The 25,858-nt window shown below is 45.1% G+C and overlaps 1 protein-coding gene across 2 annotated transcripts in view; it reads right to left on the reverse strand.

Annotated features, from left to right (window-relative positions):
- Positions 1 to 25,858, reverse strand: part of LOC140427968 (uncharacterized) — a 426,464-nt gene that overhangs the window by 256,505 nt on the left and 144,101 nt on the right. For both annotated transcript variants that reach the window (XM_072513883.1, XM_072513881.1), the window contains exon 6: positions 5,697 to 5,784. In XM_072513883.1, coding sequence (XP_072369984.1) covers positions 5,697 to 5,784 — 88 coding nt within the window. The remainder of the gene's footprint in view (positions 1 to 5,696; positions 5,785 to 25,858) is intronic.

Genomic DNA, 25,858 nt, shown 5'->3' on the forward strand with positions numbered 1-25,858 from the left:
TGGGGAAAGAAGTGACAGATGAAATACAATGTGGAAAAGTGTGGGGTTATGCACTTTGGTAGGAAGAATGGAGGCACAGACTATTTTCTAATTAGGAAAAGGCTTAGGAAATCAGAAACACAAGAGACTTTGGAGTCCTAGTTCAAGATTCTCATACGGTTAACATGTAAATTCAGTCCGCCGTTAGGAAGGCAATTGCAATGTTCGCATTCATTTAGACAGGGCTAGAATACAAGAGCAGGGATGTACTTCTGAGGCTGTATAAGGTTGTAGTCAGACCTCATTTGGAGTTTGTGCGCAGTTTTGGGCCCTGTATTTAACAAAGAATGTGCTGGCCTTGAAAAGGTTCCAGAGGAGGTTCACAAGAATGATCCCTGGAAAGAGCTTGTCATATGAGGAGCAGTTGAGGACTCAGGTCTATATGCATTGGAGTTTGCTGGGGATTGGGGGGGCACAATGCAGTTTTCATCTGGAACGCCTCTGAATGTTTGAGACAAATGTTTGAGACAAACAATAAAGGATGCTCTGAAGATGTTATCTGCAACTCTTATTCCCACACCAGAGTGTACAGGGCAAGCAGAGATACATATACATATAATGGTAACAGTGCATGCATGTGGTGTCTTTGATCTACCAAGGAAGCCATCACTAACTAATGCCATATGTTGCACCTTCTTTAACATGGTCAATTAATGGCAACATGTCAATATTTCTGAAGATTCAACGAGTCATAAGTCATATCCATAATAATAATCTTTATTGTCACAAGTAGGCTTACATTAATACTGCAATGAAGTTACTGTGAAAATCCACTAGTCGCCACATTTCGGTGGCTGTTCAGGTACACAGAGGGAGAATTCAGAATGTCCAAATTACCTAACAGCATGTCTTTCGGGACTTGTGGGAGTTATGACTCTATGTGATCTCTTGTTCAGTGTTACTACCTATACCAAATGAAAAGGATTCCACAATCTCAATGTGGACCTGGTTTGCAACCAGCAGTGCTGTATAATTCACGTGACTACTTGCTTCCCTCAATTTCAACAAATTGAAATTCAACAAATAGCATTGTTTCAAAGTAGTCCATTGTGCAAGCACTGTGTGAGCCACTAATGCAAGTAAGGCTGGCTCCTGGGAGATCAAGACTATCCTCTGCAGGCACGACTTATTATAATTGTCTGGAATAAAGCACCAGTCTAATGAGATCCATTCATGAACCAGTGTATTAACAAAGCACATTACTGGCACATTGAAGGCTACTTTAAGTGATTGTATTGATCTGGTGCAACCTGGAAGGCAAGTAAAAAGCAACAACAAATGATGTAATTTGAAAGAAAAAGAACAGAATATTGGAAACACGCACCTGTGACGACGCATAATTCATGATGAAACCAATGGTAGAAATCCCTGACGCTGACATATACACAAACCGACTCATCAGTCGGGAGGGGGGGGGGGGAATCAAACCCCAGATCGAGGGGAAAAGTCAAACATGGCAAAGGAACTGGGTGAGCTCATGGAACAGATGGGAGCGGTGTACCCAGGGAGGTTCACACGCGCAGAGGAAAAGGAGTTCTTCTTCTCCCAGGTACACATGGCATATACTAGGATCAACTTCACAGTAGTGGGGAAAGCGGTGTTTCCAGGCGTAGGAGAAGCGGTGTACTCTGCAATCATAATCTCTGACCACGCTTCACATGACATGGATGTGAGGTTGGAGATGGGGTGGGCACAAAGCCCACTCCTTGGAGGCTGGACATGGCATTCCTGACTGATGAAACATTCTGCGAATGGACATCACAGGCCAAATACAGGTACAAAGAATTTGTGCCAGCACTGGCCCTGTCCCACGGGTGATGTTCGCAGACTTGTTAGTTAGGGGCACTCTGCCACTGACACTGGCACAAGTATCAATATCGCTGATACCCAAAAAGGACAAAGACCCGCCCATCTCACTGGTCAACACAGACATAAAGATCCTGGCAAAGAAGTTGAAGAGCTGCATGCCAGAGGTAGTCTCGGAGAACCAGACGGGCTTTGTCAGGGACAGGCAGCTAACATCGAACATCCGGCTCCTGCTGAAAGTGATGACCCCATCCGGGGGGAGAACACCAGAGGTGATCATCTCCTTGGACGCAGAAAAGGCGTTTGACAGAGTCGAGTGGAAGTACCTCATAGAGGTACTGGAATGGTTTGGGTTCAGACCAGGGTTCAGATTATGGGTGAAACTACTGTACAGTGCTCCCATGGCAAGCGTACGAACAAACACCACCAGCTACACAGAGGTATGAGGCAGGGATGTCCGCTATACCTGCTGCTGTATGCTCTGGCCATCGAGCAACTGCTAGTCATCCTCTTCCTGCTCCGACCCCTCTTGGTCTATATCCCCAAGGCCTTTTTCAACATGGTAGGCAGACTAATTAAGCCTGGCCCACCCAAACCTACAGTTCTACCACTGGGCGGCCACAGCAGAACATGCGAGGGAATGGGTGATGGAACCGGGAGCAGAATGGTTGAAGATGGAGGAAAGTTGCTCCGAGCCCTAGTCACAACCCCACTCCTCTAGGCGACCCAGGGAAAGGAAACTGTGGGGACCAGTACGGACTGTAGGAGGAAGTATGCTCCCCCCTGGATGAGACAAGGAAAAAATGGGAGGAAGAACTAGGCATAGAAAGAGGAGGACGACTCTGGATTGAAGCACTGCACAGGGCGAAATCCATCTCAACATGTGCAGTGCCGAGCCTAACGCAGCTAAAGGTGCACAGAGTGCTCCTAACCAGAAGTCGAATGAGTAGGTTCTTTCCAGAGGTGGAGGACAAATTTGAACAGAGCCAGGGAGGCCCGGCGAACCACAGCCTCATGTTCTGGCCTGCCCCAGACTTGCCGGGTACTGGACGACCTTTTTTGAGGCGATGTCCAGGGTTGGGGGAGTGAGGGTAGAGCCATGCCCAAAAGTGGTGGTCTATGGGTCTCAGACCAGACAGAACTCTTCATGGGGAAGAGGGCTGACGCCCTAGCCTTTGCCTTCCTGATTGTCCGCCAGAGAATCCTGCTAGGCTGGCAATCGGCAGCACCACTTAAGGCTGCAGACTGGCTAGCCGAAATGGCGGAATTTCTCGAACTGGAGAAAATGAAATTTGCCATCTGAGGATTGGAAGAGGACTTCTACAGGATGTGGATGCCGTCCACCAACTTGTTCCAAGATCTGTTTGCAGCCAGGAACCAAGAGAGTAAGGGGGAGAGAAGAGACAAGCCAGTCACGGGATAAAATTGAAAAGCAAAGAGGGGGAGGGCACACAAAGAAAGTGAGGTGGACAACTGACTGAAATCTGTAGACAGACATCTGTATATACATGCCCAGGTCAAACTGGGAACAGCAACAAAGGTACACGGTTCAAAGGGAAGACACGGTCACAGCAGGAGGGAAAGCAATTGTTTGGAAATATCTGTACTGATATAGTTTGGCTGGTGAGAAAGGGAAAGATTAGCAAAGCAATAAAGACAGTTGAATAACAGCTTAATGTTAGTGACAAAAAAAATCATGAATTTCTCACAGTTATTGATGGTGGTGAGAGCAGGAAGTAAGAGGAGTTTAAGGAGATGGTTCATAGAACATAGGGAACATAGAACATACAGTGCAGAAGGAAGGCATTGGGCCCATCGAGTCTGCACCGACCCACTTAAGCCCTCATTTACACCCTATCCTCCTAACCTAATAACCCATCCTTTTTGGACACTAAGTGTCATTTAGCATGGCCAAGCCACCTAACCTGCACGTCTTTGGACTGAAGAAACCGGAGCACCCGGAGGAAACCCACGCAGACACAGGGAGAACGTGCAGACTCCGCACAGACAGTGTCCCAGCGGGGAATCGAACCTGTGACCCTGGCGCTGTGAAGCCACAGCGCTAACCACTATGCTATCGTGCTGCCCTTAATATTCATATTGGAGTAAAGAAGCTGGGGGCTATCTTTGCTCATCAGAATAACCTTGGAGTAGTGAGCACATTTGGCAGGATACTGAGACAAGATGCTGCCATTATATGGCAACTTTCGATTCATGTAGCAATTTATTAAATATCAGAAAATGCTGGAAATACTCAGCAAGTCTGGCAGCTTCTGTGAAGCAAGAAATAGAGTTCAAATTTTACGTTGATGACTGAGCTTTTATTAGAACTTTACATCGACCCGAAAGATTAACTCTGTTTCTCTCCACAGATGCTGCCATGTCTGCTGAGCATTTCCTGTTTTTATTTCAGATTTCCAGCATCCGCAGTATTCTGCTTTCTCAATCATTCACTACCTTCACCACCAACAAACAGAGATAGCAGGGTGTACTATCTACAAGACTCCTTAAACCAGGCCTTCCAAACCCATGATCACTGCCATCTAGGACAAGGGCAGCAGATACCTGGGAACACCACCACCAGAAAGTTTCCCTCCAAGTCACTCACCATCCTGGCTCGGAAATACATCACCATTCCCTCACTGTCACTGGGTCAAATTCCTGGAACTCCCTCCCTAACAGTACTATGGATGCACCCACACCACATGGACTGCAGTGGTTCAAGAAGGCAGCACACCACCACCTTCTCAAGAGCAATTAGGGATGAGCAATAAATTCTGGCCTAGCCTCTCTTGAATGAATAACAAAAATTAAAATCTTCTTCCAGCAAATATTAACTACACTGGGGACATTTTAAACAATGAAGTGCATCCAGCTAAGGTTGTAACTAAAACCTTGTGCACACATGTCCTTGGGATCACATTGTGTCATGGCTGTTAATGATGCAGTCATTCATCAGTTCTTCAATGTTGAAAGGAAAGGACTTATTTGTACACTGCGACAGCAATTTCATTTGTTAAAATGCCAAGGACTCACAAATATATTTTAATTATTGCCATACAATTCACCTCTCCTAGGAAATGCAATCCACTTTGATCATTCACATTTTTACGATGGAGAATTGAATTTTGAACTTTACGTTTATACATAGCAGTGATTTCTATACTTCAGTACTGTTTTTTGACCCAAGTAAATAACGCAACTCAATTCTAAGCCTTAAAATCCGTAAGTTCATTGAGGTGGTTCAGTAGAGCCGAGTGTTAAGTGTGCTGGTCTAAAAACTGGAAAAATGAAAGTTGAATTTCAACATGAGGTGTTAGCTGCTATTCTCAAGCATAAAATTAGGCACACAACCTAGCAGAGAACATAGGAAAAATAAAGTCAGGCCTTCCAACTCTACTTCCATTTCTGAATTCAATTGGCTACAGAGAAAAGAATTCCCTATCTACTGCACCCGACTGTATGAATAGTTCTTGAGCATACTTTGGGGAAAAGAGGGCAAGGAGAGCTACTAGACACAGAGAAATCAATGAGATCCAAGTAATTTTACTTTAGAACCTAACTTCGGCAGTATGCCTATGGATTCAATCCATTCAAGGCATTCAGATTTGTTTTTAAATAAAAACTACTTTAGAGCAAATTTTACAAATGTTCACAGTAACATCCAGATGAACAGGAATTTAATAGTCATATCTCCAGAAGTATAGATGCAAGAAAAATAGCCAGCGCAAACATCTATCTATGGTATCTGAAACGTTATTGGCAAAACCATCGTAGGTGCAGAGAAAAGCTTTCATCAACAACCTACAAAGGAAGTTCAAAGAGAGAATAACACCAAGTGCAATACTCACACTGCAAAGCGATCCGTTCTGAGTTCTTTCACCAAATTGAAATATAGGTTGACTGTTATGCAACAAACCCACGCCAGGGAACACCAGTCTGCATGTGAAAGGAAAGGAGTTAAACATTAAAGGCAAAATGCACAAAAACATACAGATGTAAAATGACTATTTCCAACTTCAGGATTCCAGGGGTGGAAACTCTATCACACTAATCTCATGTCCAAAACACAAGTGCATTCTATATGAATGTCCCAGTCTATATGAAATTCTTCCACTTGAGCATGACTACATTCTGTAATTACTGAGCTTTTCCTTTAATCCTTCTCAGGTTCAAGCACATACGTCCAATTGTAGACATATATCCAACTTTTTGATATTGCCAAATATGCCACTTTCTATGCTTTGAAAACCCAAACATGCTGGATGAGTAAAGTTCGAAAACACTCCAGTTGATTTCTTCGCATCTGTTGAGATAAAGTTTAAATAAATTTGTATGTAATTGCATAAACTGTATACGCATTCACATGTTCAGAGTATCGCTTGCGATGGCTTCTCTTCCATACGGTTACCGCTAGTCTATTCTTGGACCATTTCTACTTCTCATCCACATGGGCCTCTCAAAGACCAACATTTGAAAGCTGAAGACACTCAGTCCTATCTCACCACTAGCTCTCTCAACTCTTCCACGGATAAGACTAAATCCATTGATTTTGCTCCCCATTCCAAATTAAATTCTCTAGCTACCTATTCCACCTCTCTCCCTGGCAATTATCTGAGACTAAACCAAACTGCTCGCTGATGTGTTAGGCAGGTCGGTTCGGTGTGGACTGCACTTGATGCAGCGATGTGAGAAACAGACCTCTAACACTGTAGAAGATCCAACACGGTTTTATTGAACGATAGAACTAACATACATATTTAACTGTGGGTCGACACTATACTGAACTGACTGGAGACCTTGTACTAGCCTGACCAGACTTACTAGCTACCGCATGGTGTTTGCACTGTGCTAGCTCGTGGACTCTGACTGTCTCAATGGCTGGGTCCAGAGAGACCATAAGACCATAAGACATAGGAGCGGAAGGCCATTCGGCCCATCCGAGTCCACTCCACCATTCAATCATGGCTGATTTCAACTCCATTTACCCGCTCTCTCTCCATAGCCCTTAATTCCTCGAGAAATCAAGAATTTATCAACTTCTGTCTTAAAGACACTCAACGTCCCGGCCTCCACCGCCCTCTGTGGCAATGAATTCCACAGACCCACCACTCTCTGGCTGAAGAAATTTCTCCTCATCTCTGTTCTAAAGTGACTCCCTTTTATTCTCAGGCTGTGCCCCCGGGTCCTAGTCTCCCCTGCTAATGGAAACAACTCCCCTACATCCACCCTATCTAAGCCATTCATTATCTTGTAAGTTTCTATTAGATCGCCCCTCAACCTCCTAAACTCCAATGAATATAATCTCAGGATCCTCAGACGTTCATCGTATGTTAGGCCTACCATTCCTGGGATCATCCGTGTGAATCTCCGCTGGACCCGCTCCAGTGCCAGTATGTCCTTCCTGAGGTGTGGGGCCCAGAATTGCTCACAGTATTCTAAATGGGGCCTAACTAATGCTTTATAAAGCTTCAGAAGTACATCCCTGCTTTTATATTCCAAGCCTCTTGAGATGAATGACAACATTTCATTTGCTTTCTTAATTACGGACTCAACCTGCAAGTTTACCTTTAGAGAATCCTGGACTAGGACTCCCAAGTCCCTTTGCAATTCAGCATTATGAATTTTGTCACCGTTTAGAAAATAGTCCATGCCTCTATTCTTTTTTCCAAAGTGCAAGACCTCGCACTTGCCCACGTTGAATTTCATCAGCCATTTCTTGGACCACTCTCCTAAACTGTCTAAATCTTTCTGCAGCCTCCCCCATACTACCTGCCCCTCCACCTATCTTTGTATCATCGGCAAACTTAGCCAGAATGCCCCCAGTCCCGTCATCTAGATCGTTAATATATAAAGAGAACTGCTGTGGCCCCAACACTGAACCCTGCGGGACACCACTCGTCACCGGTTGCCATTCCGAAAAAGAACCTTTTATCCCAACTCTCTGCCTTCTGCCTGACAGCCAATCGTCAATCCATGTTAGTACCTTGCCTCGAATACCATGGGCCCTTATTTTACTCAGAGAGCGGGAAACCTAGTGCCCTCTGGCTTTATAGTGGTAGTGTCTTGTCTGGTGATTGGCTGCACTGTGTTGTGTGCTTACTGGTCATCCTGTGTGTCAATCACTGCCTGTCTGCACTTCATTGTATACATGTGTGGATATTATGACACTCGCAATCTTGGTGTTATATTGAACTTCATGGTTGCTTATTTCTACCTCCACAACATCGTCCAACTTTGCCCTGCCTCAGCTAATCTGCTGCTGAAACCATCATTCGTGATTTTGTTACCTCTCAACTTGACGATTCAAATGCACTCCTGATTGGTCTCCTACATTCTACCCTCTGTAAACTTGTCATTCAAAACTGTGTTCCTCGTGCCTAAACTCACAGCAAGTCATGCTCCCCAGCCCCCCTGTGCTCACTGACCTACACTGACTCCCAGTCAATCAATGTCTCGATCTTAAAATTCTCGTAATTGTTTTCAAATCCCTCACTTCTCCCCATCTCTGTAATCTCCTCTGGCCCCAGAATCCTTTGGGATATTGGAATTTATTTAATTCTGGCTTCTTGAGCAACCCCAATCTTAATTACTCCACCACTGGTGGTCGTGCCTTCCATTACCTAGGCCCCAAACTCTGGAATACCTCTCCACCTCACTTTCTTCCTTTAAAACATCCCTTAAAACCTACCTCTTTAACCAAGCTTTTGGTCATCCAGGCCAGCCCAGTGTCATTTTTTTCTTTTATACTGCTCCTGTGCAGCAAATTGGGACACTTTATTAGGTTCAAGGAGCTAAACAAATACGAGGCTCTACTTTTGTTTTAGTTCAACAGGTTCAAGATGTGACCAGGTTGTCCATTTATTTCCTCACCAGACCATGAGAATGATAACTTCTCTTACAAGTAGAAGCAGTGGGAAAATAAACCGCTGGCAGTGCTTCAGGAAACGCCATCCTAACGTTCACCAACACATTTTCTCAACATGGCAGTAAATGTGATGGTGAAATACACATTTTATGGGAGCAACAGATCCACTTAAGCCTTTAAATTAATTACAAAGTTTAATGACGCTCTTTTCATGTTATTTAGATTGTCGTTTATTTCCCAGAACAGTATATGTTATGAAGCCAGTACTGGTAATACTGAAAGATAGCAAGAGCACTGTTCTTTGGGTACTCTGTGTGCGAAAATACAAGGTCAGCTCATTAAATACATTTTCACTGTTCCCAGCACACAGCCACAACGTCACAGAGTTAACTCTATTTTGGCAAAAAGCAGCTCTTAACGGCTAACATTCATCTTTAAAGTTGTCCTGTGACGGAGTAAGAAAAAAAATGACGACAACAAGCACAAGTTGTACATCATCTAACAAAGCAAAGTCTTACAAAGGAGGATATTTATTTTCTAAAGTCAAGACCATAATCCAGTGAAATGTATCCTGCATAGAGATGACAAAGAGAGTCGGTGGTGCCTCATCTGTGGTCAAAACCTGGAAACAAGAAGAAAGCTACTGGGCTCAGGAAAGAAAACAACCCCTGCTCAGATTTGGGAGTAAAGTTTTGCAACATGTTGCAATAGGGCAGTTTAAGAGCACTTCAGTTTAAATTTGGGACAGGACCACAAAAAGGAGAATAAAATTATAAAATCTTAACAGCACAGAAGACAATTTGCTTGTCTTGTCTTTTTTTAAATTCTTTCATGGATGTGGGTTTTGCTGGCTGACCTAGCATTTATTGCCAATCCCTAATTGGCTTTGAGAAGGTGGTGATGAGCTGCCTTCTTGACCGTTACAGTCCACATGGTGAAGGTACACCCACAGTGCTGATAGAGAGGATGCTCCAGGATTTTGTCCCAATGACAGTGAAGGAGCAATGCTGTAGTTCCAAGTCACGATGGTAAGTGGCTTGGAGGGGAACTTGTACATGGTGTTCCCATGCATCTCCTGCCCTTCTCCTTCTAGGTGGTAGAGGTTGTGGGTTTGGAAGATGCTGTCGAATTAGCCCTGGTAAGCTGCTGCAGTGATCTTGTAAATGGTGCACAATGCTGCTACTGTGTATTGGTCAGGACCGGAGTGAATGTTGAAGGTTCTGGATGGGGTGCAATCAAGCGGGCTGCTTTGTCCTGGATGATGTCAAGCTTATTGAGTGTTGTTGGAGCTGCACTCATCCAGGCAAAGTGAGAGTATTCCAATACACCCCTGACTTGTACCTTGTGCATAGTGGACAAGCTTTGGGAGAACAGGAGGGGAGTTACTCTCTGCAGAATTCCAGTCCGTGACCTGCTTACAGCCACAGTATTCATATGGATGGTACAGTTCAGTTTGTGGTCAACGCCAACCCCCAGGATGCTGATAATGGATAATGGGGGGGGGGGTTCAGCGATGATAATGAATGTCATGGGGATGGTTAGATTCTCTTGAAGATGGTCAGTGACTGGCACTTGTGTGGCGTGAATGTAATTTATCACTTTTCAGCCAACCTGAATGCTGTCCAGGCCTGTGTTGGCTTTTTGAAAGAGCTGCCAATTTAGTCCTATACCCCAGCCTTTCCCCGATAACCTGAAAAAAATTAGACCTCTTTATGTGCATGCCTAAGTGCATTGGAATCTACCATCACCAGACATTCAGATAGGGCATTCCAGATCTTAACCATCTGTGCGAAAAATGTCTCCTAATTCCCTCCCAGTTCTTTTGCCATTTATTTTAAATCAGTGTCCTCTGATTACCAACCCATTTGCAAAATTAAACAATTTCTAACTCTCTGCCATGTAAAAACCCTTCACAATTTCAAATACCTTTATTTGGTCTCTCCTTAGCCTCACAGGTCACTGATGCCCTACTTGTGACAGTTTGGCAGCACATTCAATTCCAGAAGGATGGAGCCTCGGAAATACAAACAGTGGACTAGCTGAACATATCCATAAAATCCATACAGTGCAGAAGAAGGTCATTTGGCCAATCGAGTCTGCAACGACTCTCCGAAAGAGCACCCTGCTCAGGCCCACTCCCATCCCCCAACCCCGTGATCCACACATTGATCATGACCAATCCACCTAACCTGCACATCTTTGGACCATGGGAGGAAACCGGAGTACCTGGAGGAAACCCACGGAGACATGGGGAGAGCGTGCAAACTCCACACAGGCAGTCACCCAAGGCTGGAATCAAACCCGGTTCTTGGCATGTGAGGCAGCAGTGCTAACCACTGAGTGCACTGAATTTGAGTGGGCAGGTCTTTGGTGCATTCGATAATGCCCTGAAACTGGGGGAGTCCAGCGATGGCAGTAAAGTCCAATCCTCTTTGTGTTTGCGAGGCCTTTTCTGTCTGGAACTGAATGTGCAACCCAGCTCTCGCAAATAGGATTTCAGTAATCCGTGAGGTGCAGTAGTATGCAGTCATTTGCAAGATGCTACCAAGGTACATAAATGATCCTTCGAACGAGCCAGAGTGAAGACGTTCAAGGCCACAATGACTGAACAGCTTCAAGCAGAGCAGAGCAACAAATGCTGCAAGGTACGAGGTCTTTGGAAACAAAAGCACAGATCTCCAGACTGGGCATGACAAAAAACACTGTGGCCTAAATCTCCCGGTCCTGACCACTGCGACAATCATCGCGGGCGGGACGGAAGATTTGACGGACCATTTAAAGGTCTGTTGACCTCAGACCGGATTTTTAGATCTCAAGGCGGGCGCTACCGGAAATTCTTGACCTCAGTCTATGAAAATGTTATTTAAACACTGCTGCAATCATATATAATCCATCTTTACATTTCCCTTTCTCAACTAACTTTTGTATGACTCCAAGTTCTCACTATTTTACTGTAATATTTTGAGTATTTCTGCTTGATGTTTAGGTTATTTTGAACTCCTTATCCTGCCCTCTTCATTTACATCTTCCTAGATTTCTCTTATACTAATGCATTCTTTCCACAATATTAAAATTACTTTAAAATAGGTACATTTTCTACTATTTCATCAGCTTATCCCAATTAACCCTCTCTAGAACGCTTTGCATTGTTTGAAGGTTTGCCCTCTTAACACTCTTAAAGTTTGCATACTAGGTGATTTTTTTGGTCCTGCAGTTAATTGTATGCCAAATTACATCACCCTATTAGGTAAGCCTCAAACTCAACCCTTCCGACATGTTCTCGAATATTTAATTCATGCACAGGGATAAATATGCACGTTCATCAAAATATCCAAGTACACAGATTTTACTTCCAAGAGAAAGATGTAGTCCTATTGTGAAATTTAACAGCTATATTCTCCCGAATAGGGGAACAAATCTCATGTTGATCCTCTTGCCAATGAGGTAAGAGCCCATAGAACTTGTGGTATTTCCCCATTTAATGTACAAACTTTAAATAATGTAAGCTGTCACTTCAATTGGGAAACTGTTTACACCTTGGCTCCATTCATTAACAGACACATGAATGGCACACATTGCCTTTCTGCTGTTATTGCAATCTGATGTACCAGCTTTAGTTTATTCAAATTGAAATACTCTGAAGATGAAAAATAAAGTGCTGAGTACATTGAAAATTCTATATAAACTCAATTTGTGATCATAGAATTTACAGTGCAGAAGGAGGCCATTCGGCCTATCGAGTCTGCACTGACCCTTGGAAAGAGCACCCTACTTAAGCCCATGCCTCCACCCTATCCCCGTAACCCAGTCACCCCACCTATCCTTTTGGACACTAAGGGGCAATTTAGTATGGCCAATCCACCTAACCTGCACATCTTTGAACTATGGGAGGAAACCGGAGCACCCGGAAGAAAGCCACGCAGACACAGGAAGAACGTGCAAACTCCACAACAGTCCGTCGCTTGAGACCGGAATTGAACCCAGGTCCCTGGAGCTGTGAAGCAGCAGTGCTAACCACTGTGTCACCGTGCTGCCCAATTCAAATAAATGCTAAAAATTTAACTATGGCAGTTTTTACACTGAACACCATGCAATACATATTTAATCCAGGGAAACAAACCTATCCATTTTTCTGGAAGTTTCATTTGGAACTTAGCATTGGTGTCTGATTGCCCATTGAGTCTAGAAAAATGTAATGATAAAAAAGGGTTTCTCAACCCCTACATTTTATAACCTCCTAAAATGTTTATGTAGTCAATTGATGGTGCAGCATTGTGAACATCCAAACGTCAGAGGTACAGGCCGATAAAATATCATTTCATACCTCAGTAATTTCAGTCATAATATGGTAGCAAAGAGTGGATGGATACCAGACCCCTACTCACAGTAAAGGAAGCAAATGGGTGGTAAAGCATTGGACTAAAATTGTCATTAATATAATTTTCATCAGTTAAAATTATATTATAATTAATAAAAGTTCAACACACAAAAGGTAACAAAAGATTTTTAAAATAAATACATTGAGAGTACCCAATTAATTTTTTCCAATTAAGGGGCACTGTTAGCGTGGCCAATCCACCTAGCCTGCACATCATGGGCTGTGGGGGCAAAACCCACGCAAACACGGGGAGAATGTGCAAACTCCACACGGACAGTGACCCAGAGCCAGGATCAAACCTGGGACCACTGCGCCACCGTGCTGCCCTGGGGTAACAAAAGATTTGTGAAGTTAAAAACACAATAGGTTTTAATTTCTTATAAGAGTAATAAAATATTAAAAACAGTATAATCTATACAGATATAACAAAATCATTAAACTTGTTACTTGTCATTATTAGCTTTCCACATTAATTGTGTCCACACCCCAAAATGTTTGAAACAGCCTATGTGATGTTGAGGTAGGCTGTTCCCATTTAAAGCGCTCAGCACTTCTGTCACGTTTTCAAGTCACAAAAGCCTCTTATTCTGTGCAATTCTTTCGTGAAAAAAGCTTGGTTGCAGAATTTGTACAGTTCTGAGTACTGACCACTTGATGGCTCCATATCAAGTTTGAGTTCTCTAAAAGGCATACAATTCCTTAAGATATTTAATTTTGTCCAGTTTAGGTTTAATAAATGACCACAGAATAAAATAAAGTTCAATTTTGTCGGGATACGCAGCGAGAGTCAATGTGGCCAATTGTCCAATTGAGCTGTGTTTGCAACTTCACTCATTCACAAAGCTGCCCTGCTTCTTCATTGTTCATGTATCGGAGATATTGGAGCACCCTCAGTAAATCTGATCACAGCATTTATTGGACTCCGATACCTTTGCTGAACTAATTACTTTGTTTTAAATAAAATACGAGGAGTCACCAAATTTCAAGCCCAAATGAAATGACCGTTCCTCAATCACTCATCATCCTTATCTTGCTGCTTTGCTATTCCTTGTACTAACCTCACTCCCCACATCTACTCAGGGATCCCCCTTTAGTCTTATTCTGCCCTTTATCCCCATCTTCTCATTTGCCTCTTTTCTCCTCTCTTGTTCCTCTTTTCTTTTCCCCAGCCTTCTAACTCAGTTTGACCTGAAGACAGAACGTGGTCATGACTCCTTTGCTAGGAATTTCATTGGGGTTTCACCAAATGAACTTGGGTGGAAGATCAAATGGAACCTCCTACTTTGCATATCTCAAGTTAAAACAGCTGACCGTGAGAAATTCCAACAATATTCCTGGTCAAACTGATTCACATATTTGTTTCAGCTTCTACTCAAGTCAAATTTTGGATCCAACCATACCATTTAATACCTTATCTGCCCCTCTTAACCATCTTCTCTCTAGGATCATAAAATCATAGCATCTACAGTGCAGGAGGCCATTCGGCCCATCGAGTTTGCACCAGCCCTTGGAAAGAGCACCCCACTTAAGCCCATGCCTCCATCCTATCTAACCTAAACCTTTGGACACTAAGGGGTAATTTTGCATGGCCAATCCGCCTAACCTGCACATCTTTAGAGGAAACTGGAGCACCTGGAGGAAATCCACACAGACACGGGGAGAAAGTGCAAACTCCACCCAGACAGTCACCCAAGGCCGGAATTGAACCTGGGACCCGAGAGCTATGAGGCAGCAGGGCTAACCATTGGGCTACCGTACCAGATGTAGAGGTTAACTTCTTTCCTCATAGACTATCCCTTTTCTTGTAGTTCTCTACCTCCTCTCCAATATGTGCACGTCCCCTTTCCACTGTTACTGGGGAACATAGGTTCATGTGCTAGAACACAATCCTTTGACAGGTGCCAATGGCATGGGAGCTGTAGTACTAATTGAAAAAAATTGAATGCCATGAGTCTCGAGTGTTTCTGAGTTCCTGATAGAATACAGCATAAAAAATGATGAAGCCATTAGTCCAAGTTAATTTCACACTCTTTTCAACAAGGGTTAATCTGTATAAGGTACCTGCGAAACAAATTAAACCGCTAAATATTACATTTAGCAAATTTTATCTTCTTTACTAGTCAGTCTGCAGAACACCAGCAGGCATGAGTTCATGGTTTTCATTGTCGACTGGCAAGTCCATCAGGACTCACATGTGGAAAGGTTTTTTTGGCAAATAACTGGAGGGTGCCCACACCCTAAGAACATCACTAAAATAAATTATCTGGTCATTATCATATTGCTGTTTACAGGAGCTTGCTATGTGCGAATTGGCTACCACTCTTACATTACAACAATGACTACATTACAACAATGGCTACATTACAACAATGGCCACACTTCAAAAGTACTTCAATAGCTGTAAAATATTGGGTCATCCTGAGCAACTAGAATCCACCATATAAATGCATGTCTGTCTTTTATAACAGTACCCCAAAGATGTTTAAAGAATTTGTGTGCACATACTGGTTAAACATAAAATGACCTGCACCTGTACACAATTTTAGGAATATTAGGAGCACGGGCGATGGGATGAGTAGTACAGAAAATAAGTTATAAACTTAAAGCATAAAACAAATAAAGAATTGTTAATTGACCACATTCTTTTCTGCACAGTGGTTAGCACTGTTGCTCCACAGGTCCAGGGTCCCAAGTTCGATTCCGGCTTGGGTCACTGTCTGTGTGGAGTCTGCACGTTCTCCCTGTGACTGCGTGGGTTTCCTCCAGGTTCCGCCCACAGTCCAAAGATGTGCAGGTTAGGTGGATTGGCCATGCTAAATTACCCTTAGTCGAAAAAGGTTTAGGTGGGGTTTCTGGGTTACGGGGATAGGTGGAGGTATGGGTTTAAGTAGGGTGCTCTTTCCACGGGCTGGTGCAGACTCGATGGGCCGATTGGCCTCCTTCTGCACTGTAAATTCTGTGATTATAAATGATACTTGATGACATGAGATTCCAGGAGTGAAAGATATCTGGATGCCTCTAAGTTTGCGAAACACTTATCATATTGTGATATTGAAACATATAGATGAGGAGGGGCCTACAGCTGATTCCCAATTGCTTTTGAGCTAGTTAATGTCAGTTTGACAATAATGGAGCGGCTACAGTTCATCAACTGTAACTGAATAATGTATTAATAGCTCCACAGTATCAAGAAACAAAACCAGTTGGTACCATTTGCATTTAAAAAGTTAAATAGCCTTTGGGGTGAAAGGTTCAGCAAATCAGACCTCCAAGGTAGTAATCTCAGGATTACTACCAGTGCCATATGCTAGTCAGAGTAGAAATAGCAGGATATATTAGATAAATGTGTGGCTGAAGAGATGGTGTGAGGGGGAGGGTTTCAGATTCCTGGGGCATTGGGACCGGTTCTGGGGGAGGTGGGACCAGTCCAAACTGGACTGGTTACACCTGGACAGGACCAGAACTGATGTCCTAGGGGGAGTATGAGTGACTGGGGAGGGTTTAAATAAATATGACAGGGGGATGGGAACCTATGCACAGAGTCAGAGGAGGGGGAAATAAGGACAAAAACAAAAGACAGAAAGGGGAATAAGAAAAGCAGATCAACCAAGAGCCAGATTCAAACAGGGCCTGTGAAAATATTGAAAGCAGGACTAGCAATGTTAAAAAGACAAGCTTAAAGGCAGTGTGCCTTAACGCGTGGAGCATTCGCAATAAAATGGATGAACTAATCGCACAAATAGAAGTGAATGGGTATGATATAGTCGGGATTACGGAGACATGGATGCAGGGGGAACAGGGATGGGGTCTGAATGTCCAGGGCTATTCAGTATTTAGGAAAGACAGACAAAAAGGAAAAGTCAGCGGGGTTGCATTGCTGGTCAAGGAGAAAATTAACACAATAGTGAGGGAGGATATTAGGTCCGACAATGCATAATCTGTATGGGTAGAGCTGAAAAACAGCAAGGGGCAAAATCGTTAGTGGGCATCATATAGACCCCCAAACTGCAGTTATATTGTTGGGAATGGCATTAAACAGGATATTAGAGATGCATGTGATAAAGGAACAATTGTAATTATGGGTGATTTTGATCTGCATATAAATTTGGAAAATCAAATTAGTGACAATACCACAGAAGAGGAATTCCTGGAGTGTATGCGGGATGGTTTTCTAGATCAATATGTTGAGTAGCCTACTAGAGAACAGGCCATTCTAGACTGGGTACTGTGTATTGAGAACAGAATCATTGGCAATCTAGTTGTGCGAGACCCCTTGGGGATGAGCAACCATAATATGATAGAATTTTTCATCAAGATGTAGAGTGAAGTAGTTGATTCTGAGACTAGGGTCCTGACTCTTAACAAATGAAACTACAATGACATGAGGTGTGAGTTGGCTATGATCAATTGGGGAATGTTACTTAAAAGGATCACAGTGGAGAGACAATGGGAAACATTCAAATAGCACATGAAGGGACTGCAACAATGGTTTATTCCTGTCTGACACAAAAGCAAAACAGGAAAGGCAGCCAAACCATTAAAAAAAAACTTTTATTCACATTTTCACAAAATATCAACAACAAAATACAGAAAGAAAAGAACAAATCCACCCCCCCCATATACATAAATAATAAATTAACAGCCTTCATCAACACAAAGGCAAAAATACACACCCTCTCAAGAAACACAAACCGACGCCACCCCCCCCCCCCCCCCCCCCGGCCCCCCAACCCGGTTGCTGCCGCTGCTGACCATCTTCTAACGTTCTGCCAGGAAGTCTAGGAACGGTTGCCACCGCCTGAAGAATCCTTGTACCGATCCCCTTAAGGCGAATTTTACTCTCTCCAATTTAATAAACCCCGCCATATCGCTGATCCAGGATTCCACGCTTAGGGGCCTCGCATCCTTCCACTGGAGAAGAATCCTTCGCCGGGCTACCAGGGACACAAAAGCCAGAATACTGGCCTCTTTCGCCTCCTACACTCCCGGCTCCTCTGCCACCCCAAATATTGCGAGCCCCCAGCCCGGCTTGCCCCTGGAACCTACCACCCTTGACACTGTCCTCGCTACACCCTTCCAAAAGTCCGCCAGCGCTGGGCAGGCCCAGAACATGTGGGTGTGATTTGCTGGGCTCCCTGAGCACCTAACACACCTGTCCTCGCCCCCAAAGAACAGGCTTATCCTTGCCCCGGTCATGTGAGCCCTAGGCAGCACCTTAAATTGTATGAGGCTGAGCCTCGCGCAAGAGGAGGAAGAGTTCACCCTCCCCAGGGCATCCGCCCACATCCCCTCGTCAATCTCCTTGCCCAACTCCTCCTCTCACTTACCCTTTAGCTCCTCCACCGAGGCCGCCTCCTCCACCTGCATCACCTGTACATTGACGAGATCCTTCCCGCTCCAACCCACATCCCCGACAGCACCCTGTCCTGGACCCCGCGTGGCGGCAGCAGTGGGAACTCCACCACCTGCCGCCGAACAAACGCCCTTACCTGCAGAGATCTGAAGGTGTTCCCCGGGGGGGGGGGGGGGGGGGGGGGGACCCAAATTTCTCCTCCAGCTCACCCAGGCTCGCGAACGTCCCGTCCACAAACAGGTTCCCCATCCTTCTAATACCTACCCTGTGCCAGCTCAGAAACCCTCCGTCCATCCTCCCCGGGACAAACCGGTGGTTTCCCCCGAATCGGAGACCACACCGAGGCCCCCACCTCCCCCCGTGACGTCTCCATTGACCCCAAATTTTGAGGGTAGCCACCAACACCGGGCTCGTGGTGTACCTCATTGGAGGAAGCGGCAGCGGCGCCGTCATCAGCGACTCCAGGCTCGTGCCCACACAGGACGCCATCTCCAGCCTCTTCCATGCCACCTCATCCCCCTCCACCACCCACTTACGCACCATTGCCACGTTGGAGGCCCAATAATACCCACAGAGGCTAGGCAGCGTCAACCCCCACCCCCCTATCCCTGCACCGCTCCAGGAACACCCTTCTCACCCTCGGGATCTTCTGCGCCCACACAAACCTCATAATGTTCCTGTTAACCCGCTTGAAGAAGGCCCTAGGGATCAGGATGGGGAGACATTGGAACAGGAACAAAAACCTTGGGAGCACCATCATTTTAATTGACTGCACTCTACCCGCCAGGGAGAGTGGCAGCACGTCCCACCCCTTAAACTCCTCCTCCATCAGCTCCACCAGCATCCTGAAGTTAAGCTTATGTAGGGCCCCCCCGCTCCTAGCCACCTGGACCCCCAGGTACCTGAAATTCCTCTCCGCCCTTTTTAGCGGGAGCTCACCAATCCCTCTCTCCTGGTCCCCCAGGTGCACTACGAACAACTCGCTCTTCCCCATATTAAGCTTGTACCCGGAGAAATCTCCAAACCCCCTAAGGATCCTCATCACCTCCGGCATTCCGCCCACCGGGTCCGCCACATATAGCAGCAAATCATCCACATAGAGCGCCACCTGATGCTCCTCCCCACCCCGCACCAGCCCCCTCCAGTTCCTCGATTCCCTCAACGCCATGGCCAGGGGTTCAATCGCCAGTGCAAAGAGCAGGGGGGACAGGGGACACCCCTGCCTCGTCCCCCGGTGTAGCTGGAAATACTCTGACCTCCTTCTGTTCGTGGCCACACTCGCCACCGGGGCCTCATACAGCAGCCTCACCCACCTGACGAACCCCTCCCCGAACCCGAACCTTTTCAACACCTCCCACAGGTACCCCCACTCCACCCTATCAAAGGCCTTCTCCGCATCCATCACCGCCCCTACCTCCGCCTCCCCTTCCATCGCCGGCATCATGATAACGTTCAAAAGCCTCCGAACATTGGTATTCAACTGCCTCCCTTTCACGAACCCCGTCTGATCCTCGTGTATGACCTGCGGCACACAGTCCTCTACCCTCATGGCCAAAATCTTTGCCAGCAACTTTGCATCTGCATTTAAGAGTGAGATCGGCCTATATGACCCACGCTGTAGGGGATCCTTGTCCCACTTCAGGATCAGGGAAATCTGCGCTCTAGACATCAGCGGGCCCAGTGGGTCCGCATACTTCTTGTAAAATTCAACCAGAAACCCATCCGGCCCCGGTGCCTTCCTCGCCTGCATGTTCCCTATTCCTTTGACCAACTCCTCCAACCCAACCGGCGCCCCCAACCCCGCCACCTGCCCCTCCTCCACCCTCGGAAACCTCAGCCGGTCCAGGAAGCGACCCATCCCTCCCTCTTCCAGTGGGGGCTCAGACCTGTAAGGCGGCCAATCCATGGCTTACAAGGGAAATTAGGGATAATATTCAAACCAAGGAAGTAGCATATAAATTGGCCAAGAAAAACAACAGGTCTGAGGATTGAGAGCTGTTTAGAATTCAGCAAAGAAGGACCAAGGGATTGATTAAGAAGGGGAAAATAGAGTACAAAAGTAAGCTTGCGGGGAAAATAAAAACTGATTGCAAAAGTTTCTATTGGTACGTGAAGAGAAAAAGATTGATAAAGACAAATCCAGATCCCTTACAGTCAGAAACAGGGGAATGTATTATAGGGGACAAAGAAATGGCTGAGCATCTAAATACATATTTTGATTCTATCTTCACAAATGAGGACACAAATAAGATACCAGAAATGTTGGGGAATGCAGGATTTAGTGAGAAGGAGAAACTGAAGATGATCAGTATCAGTAGAGAAATGGTGTTGGGGAAATTGATGGGATTGAAGGCTGATAAATACCCAGGGTCTGATAATCTACATCCCAGGGTACTCAAGGAGTTGGCTCCAGAAATAGTGGATGCATTGGTGGTCATCAGGATTCTATAGACTGCGGAGCAGTTATTGCAGATTGTAGGGTGGCGAATGTAACTGAACTATTTAAAAATGGAGATAGAGAGAATGCAGGGAATTATAGACCAGTAAGCCTGACGTCAGTAGTGGACAAAATTCTAGACTCCATTATCAAAGATTTTATAGCTCAGCACTTAGAAACAGTGGCAGGATCGGACAGAGTCAGCATGGATTTATGAAGGAGAAATCATGCTTGACAAATCTACTGGAATTCTTACAAGGATGTAACTAGTAGTATTTTTGATGAGGGGGAGCCAGTGCATGTGGACTATCAGAAGGCTTTTGACAAAGTCCCGCATAAAAGATCAGCGTGTAAAATTAAAGCGCATGGGACTGGGAGTAGGTTACTGAGATGGATAGAAAACTGGTTGGCAGACAGGAAACAAAGAGCAGGAATTAGCGGATCTTTTTCAAATTGGCAGGCAGTGACTAGTGGGGTACCGCAGGGATAGGCTCTAGGATCCGAACTATTCACAATATATATTAATAATTTAGATGAGGGAACAAAATGTCATATCTCCAAATTTGCAGATGACAGCAAGTTGGATGGGAAGGTGAGCTGTGAGGAGGATGCAGAGTCCAAAGATGTGCAGGTTAGGTGGATTGGCCATGATAAATTGCCCTTAGTGTCCAAAATTGCCCTTAGTGTTGGATAGGGTTACTGGGTTATGGGGATAGGGTAGAGGTATTGAACTTGGGTAGGGTGCTCTTTCCAAGAGCCGGTGCAGACTCGATGGGCCGAATGGCCTCCTTTGCACTGTAAATTCTATGATCTATGATCCTTCAGTGTGATTTGGACAAGCTGAGTGAGTGGGCAAATGAATGGCAGGTGCAGGATTAAAATAATAATAATATAATTTGGATAAATGCAAGGTTATCCACTTTGGTAGCAAATACAAGAAGGCAGACTATTATCTGAATGGCCATAAATTGGAGAGGGGAACATGCAATGAGACCTGGGTGTCCTTGTACACCAGTTATTGAAGGTAAGCATGCAAGGGAGCAGGCGATAAAGAAAGCAAATGTTTTACTGGTCGTTATTGCGAGAGGATTCGAGTACAGGAGCAGGGGTGTCTTGCTGCAGTTATACATGGCCTTGGTGAGGGCACACCTGGAATATTGTGTGCAGTTTTGGTCTCCTTATCTGAGGAAGGATGTTCTAGCTAGTGCAGCAATGGTTTACCAGACTGATTCCTGGGATGGCGGGACTGACATACAAGGAAAGATTCAATCGGTTAGGATTGTATTCATTGGAGTTCAGAAGAATATGGGGGAAATCTCATGAAACCTATAGAATTCTAACAGGACTGGACAGGATTGATTCAGGAAGGCTGTTCCCGATGGTGGCTGTGTCCAGAACCAGGGGTCACAGTCTGAGGATGTGGGGTAGACCAATTAGGAGAGAGATGAGGAGAAATGTCTTCACCCATAGAGTGGTGAGCCCGTGAAAGTCATTACCATAGGAAGTAGTTGAGTCCAAAACATTGTATGGTTTCAAGAAGCTGTTAGATATAGCAGTTAAGGCGAAGGGGATCAAAGGGTACGGGGGAAAGCAGGATTAGTGTGGTATTATCAGGTATTGCGGTACCTAAGAGGCTGATGACCATTGGTTAAACCTAGGAGTTTACCATTGGCTGTTGATACGTAGCTCCGCCCTGACAGGCAGAGTATAAGAACCGGTGCCATCCCAGCAGCCTTCACTTTCTGTACCGAAGCTGCTGGGGAACAAGTTCTAGTCGATTAAAGCCTTCAGTTATGAAATCACTTTGTCTTCAGTGTAATTGATCGTGCATCAATTAGGTTATTGAGATGGATGATCGGCCATGATCATAAGGAATGGCAGAACGGGCTTGAAGGACCAAATGGCCTCCTCCTGCTCTTAATTTTTCTATGTTTCTATGTTTCTAAATAAGCAGATGGCTAGATTTTCTTTAGCTCTCTGATCATCAGTACACTGCAAAGGAACATTGATGAAGATTAAATTTGAAGCGAACACTTCTGATCTAGGGATTTGATGTTTTCTGGGGATAATTTTCAACTTGGTGGCGATATGGTGGAGTGGATAATCTACCCTTTGCAGAGCCCAGCTAGGATAGCAATGATCTATTTGTGTTGCTCTAAAATCATAGAATTATAGAATTTACAGTGCAGAAGGAGGCCATTTTGCCCATCGAGTCTGCACCGGCCTTCGGAAAGAGCTCTAGATCCCTGAACAGCTAAACCACACAGTGCTTTGACTTACATGTGAGAAATGGACACTTGAATGAAGTAGCAGGGACTTTGTAGCCCATGGAATCAAATATGGAGTATACATTGCCAATTCAGAAGAGGAGGGAGAGAAAACATTGTGCTCGGAGAGGGTAAAACATTGTCTTCATTAAAAAAGCTAAGTGAACTCATGTTACAATGGTAATTTTCAACTTTATCCCATTCTCAAACAACAAGATGCAAACCAGGCTGGTTCTGCAAAGGGCAGGTGATCTATTCCACCACCTCACTGCCAAGTTGCAAATTATTCCCAGAAAGCAACTAATTCCTTGATACAATTCAGATAGGTCATTATATAGCTGTAAAAACAATGCTGACAGCCTTTCCTGAGACTGTAGATCCATGAATATCTTATTTAGTTAAGAGCTCAGGAGCTCCATTGATACATTCTATGCATTAACAATGATATTACGCAGATAATATTAGCAGGCTAAGAGCACATACTTCCTATATTCTTGTAGTGAATATATATTTGGTCCCTAGAAATTTGTAAACCAACAGGTGCAATTCTCCGGAAAGATTTCTATGTGTGGTAGCGAGGGCAACTGCCGCGAGCTTCCCGACGCTTGGCCCGGCGAGCCCGGCAACACTATTCAGCGTTAATTGGGCAACTTAACAAGGCCCCACAGGTTTTTCGTCGCAAATGAAGGCTTGCCAGCCAATTCGCCGGGACTGCGCTCGCCAGCCCACCCTGCTAACAAGGTCGAGCAGCACTTAAACAGCACTTGCAAAACCAACCCCACTCAGCTCGCAGCCATGGCGCCGAGAAGACCGGCACCAAGATTCGGGGACTCAGACCTGGGTTGGCTCCTCGATGGAGTGGAGGACAGGAGGGATGTCCGGTTCCCCTCAGGTTCCCTGAGCGTGTGTCACAGGGCAGCCAGTGGGACGAGGTTGTGGCGCCCCTGAGCTCAGGGAGTGTGACCAGGAGGACTGTCCTCCAGCGTCACAAGAAAGACAACGACCTACACTGGGCAGCGTGGGTGAGTTGTCGCAAGCGCCCGATCCTGACGCCTCCCCCCTCAAGACCTTTCTTCCCCCGCACAAGCATCCACCCCTCCCAGCAGCCCGCAAACCTCCCTACCCCTGGCTTCCTACCCCTGCCGAGGGTCCCCCGCCCCCTGCCGAGCACTGGGGCAGCAAGCCCACGCCCCTCAGCTCCCCGTAGAAGCCCTTCCACCAGGTTCACGGTTTTCAAAAGGAGTACTAATCGGCGCCACAGTGACCACTTGCTAGGGAGGCCGTTGAATCACGGGAGTCCATTAGATATGGGGCTGCTCTCGTTAATTGTATGGAAATAGGGCTTAAGTGGTAATAATTGATTTCTCGCCATGGCGAGACCCCGATTTCGCTTACAGGAGCGGGCTGGTTGCATCACACACTGTTTGGCACCTGGTGCAGTTCTCATTTTCGGCCTCTCCCGCTATTCACCGGCCTCACTTCGCTCGATCGAGGTCTGAGAATCGAGCCCAATATTTTGTCTTTTCCCTTTTCTGTGCAAGATTGTCAGAGAATCTCAAACTAAAAATAACGAGTAAAACGCAGTTGTCAAAAAGAAACTGAAGAAAGCTGTTTAGCAAATAATGCTCAATTGTAATCTTGAAATTTCCATTTGAATTTAAAATAAAAATTGTAGGCTGATACAAAATGTTACTTTCCTAGCTCAAAGAAGCTCAAAGAACTGTTTGTACATAACAAAAAGATTTAATATATTTATTTTAGCTACTGAGCAATGCTTCAGTCCTGCAAATGTTAAGGCCTCAAGATTTATGACAATTTGAATTTATATATCACTTGAATCAAGTTTAATGTAATAATACTTTCTGCTTCACAAATCAAATAAGATTTGACATCAAGCTATATCAGGAGATATTAAGGAACATGGTCATAAAAGGGTAGGTTTTAAGGGGCATCTTAAAAGGAGAGAGACGGGCGGGTGGGGGAGGGTCAATTCCAGACATTGGGCCCAGGCAGCTGAGGGTACAGCCAGCAATGATAGAGGAATTCAAACAGAGAAGGTCAGAATTGGAGGAGCACAGATATCTCGGAGGGTTGAAGGGCTGCATGAGGTTACAGAGTAAGACAGGTGTGAGGCTGCGGAGGGCTTTGAAAGCAAGAATGAGAGTTTTAAAATTGAAGTACTGCCCAATCCAAAGGGATGATGGTGAACGGTACTAGATGAGAGTCAGGATACAGGAAATAAGAGTTTGGATGAACTGCACTTTATTAATGGTGCAAAATACAAGGTCAGCCAGTGTTAGTATTGTCAATTTTAGAGGTAAAAAAGCATGGATGAACTGAGGTGGGACAAAGGAAGGGATGTTACAGAGGTAGAAATAGGTGATCTTGTTGATGGTGTGGTAGGATGCTCATTTCTAGGTCAACATGTAGAGTATGAACAGTCCTGTTCATTCCCAGACTATTGTCAGATAGTCAGTGGCCAGGGCAATGGAATGTGTGTGGAGAGTATGAAGCGATTTGTATTTTTCTGCTGAGTAATCAGGCATTAAAACAGATTTAGCTATTGTTAATGCATTTACACAGTTGTTTGACATAAGCAAATCCTCGGCTGATTCAAAAACTCAACAGGGTAGCTTTTTGGAATCCCTGCGTGGAACGTTCCTGCCCACTGCTGGGAGAATGCACTGCTGGGAGAATACCAGTGGTGGCA

The sequence above is a fragment of the Scyliorhinus torazame genome, chromosome 8 (genome assembly GCF_047496885.1).
Source record: "Scyliorhinus torazame isolate Kashiwa2021f chromosome 8, sScyTor2.1, whole genome shotgun sequence".
Classification (NCBI taxonomy): domain Eukaryota; kingdom Metazoa; phylum Chordata; class Chondrichthyes; order Carcharhiniformes; family Scyliorhinidae; genus Scyliorhinus; species Scyliorhinus torazame.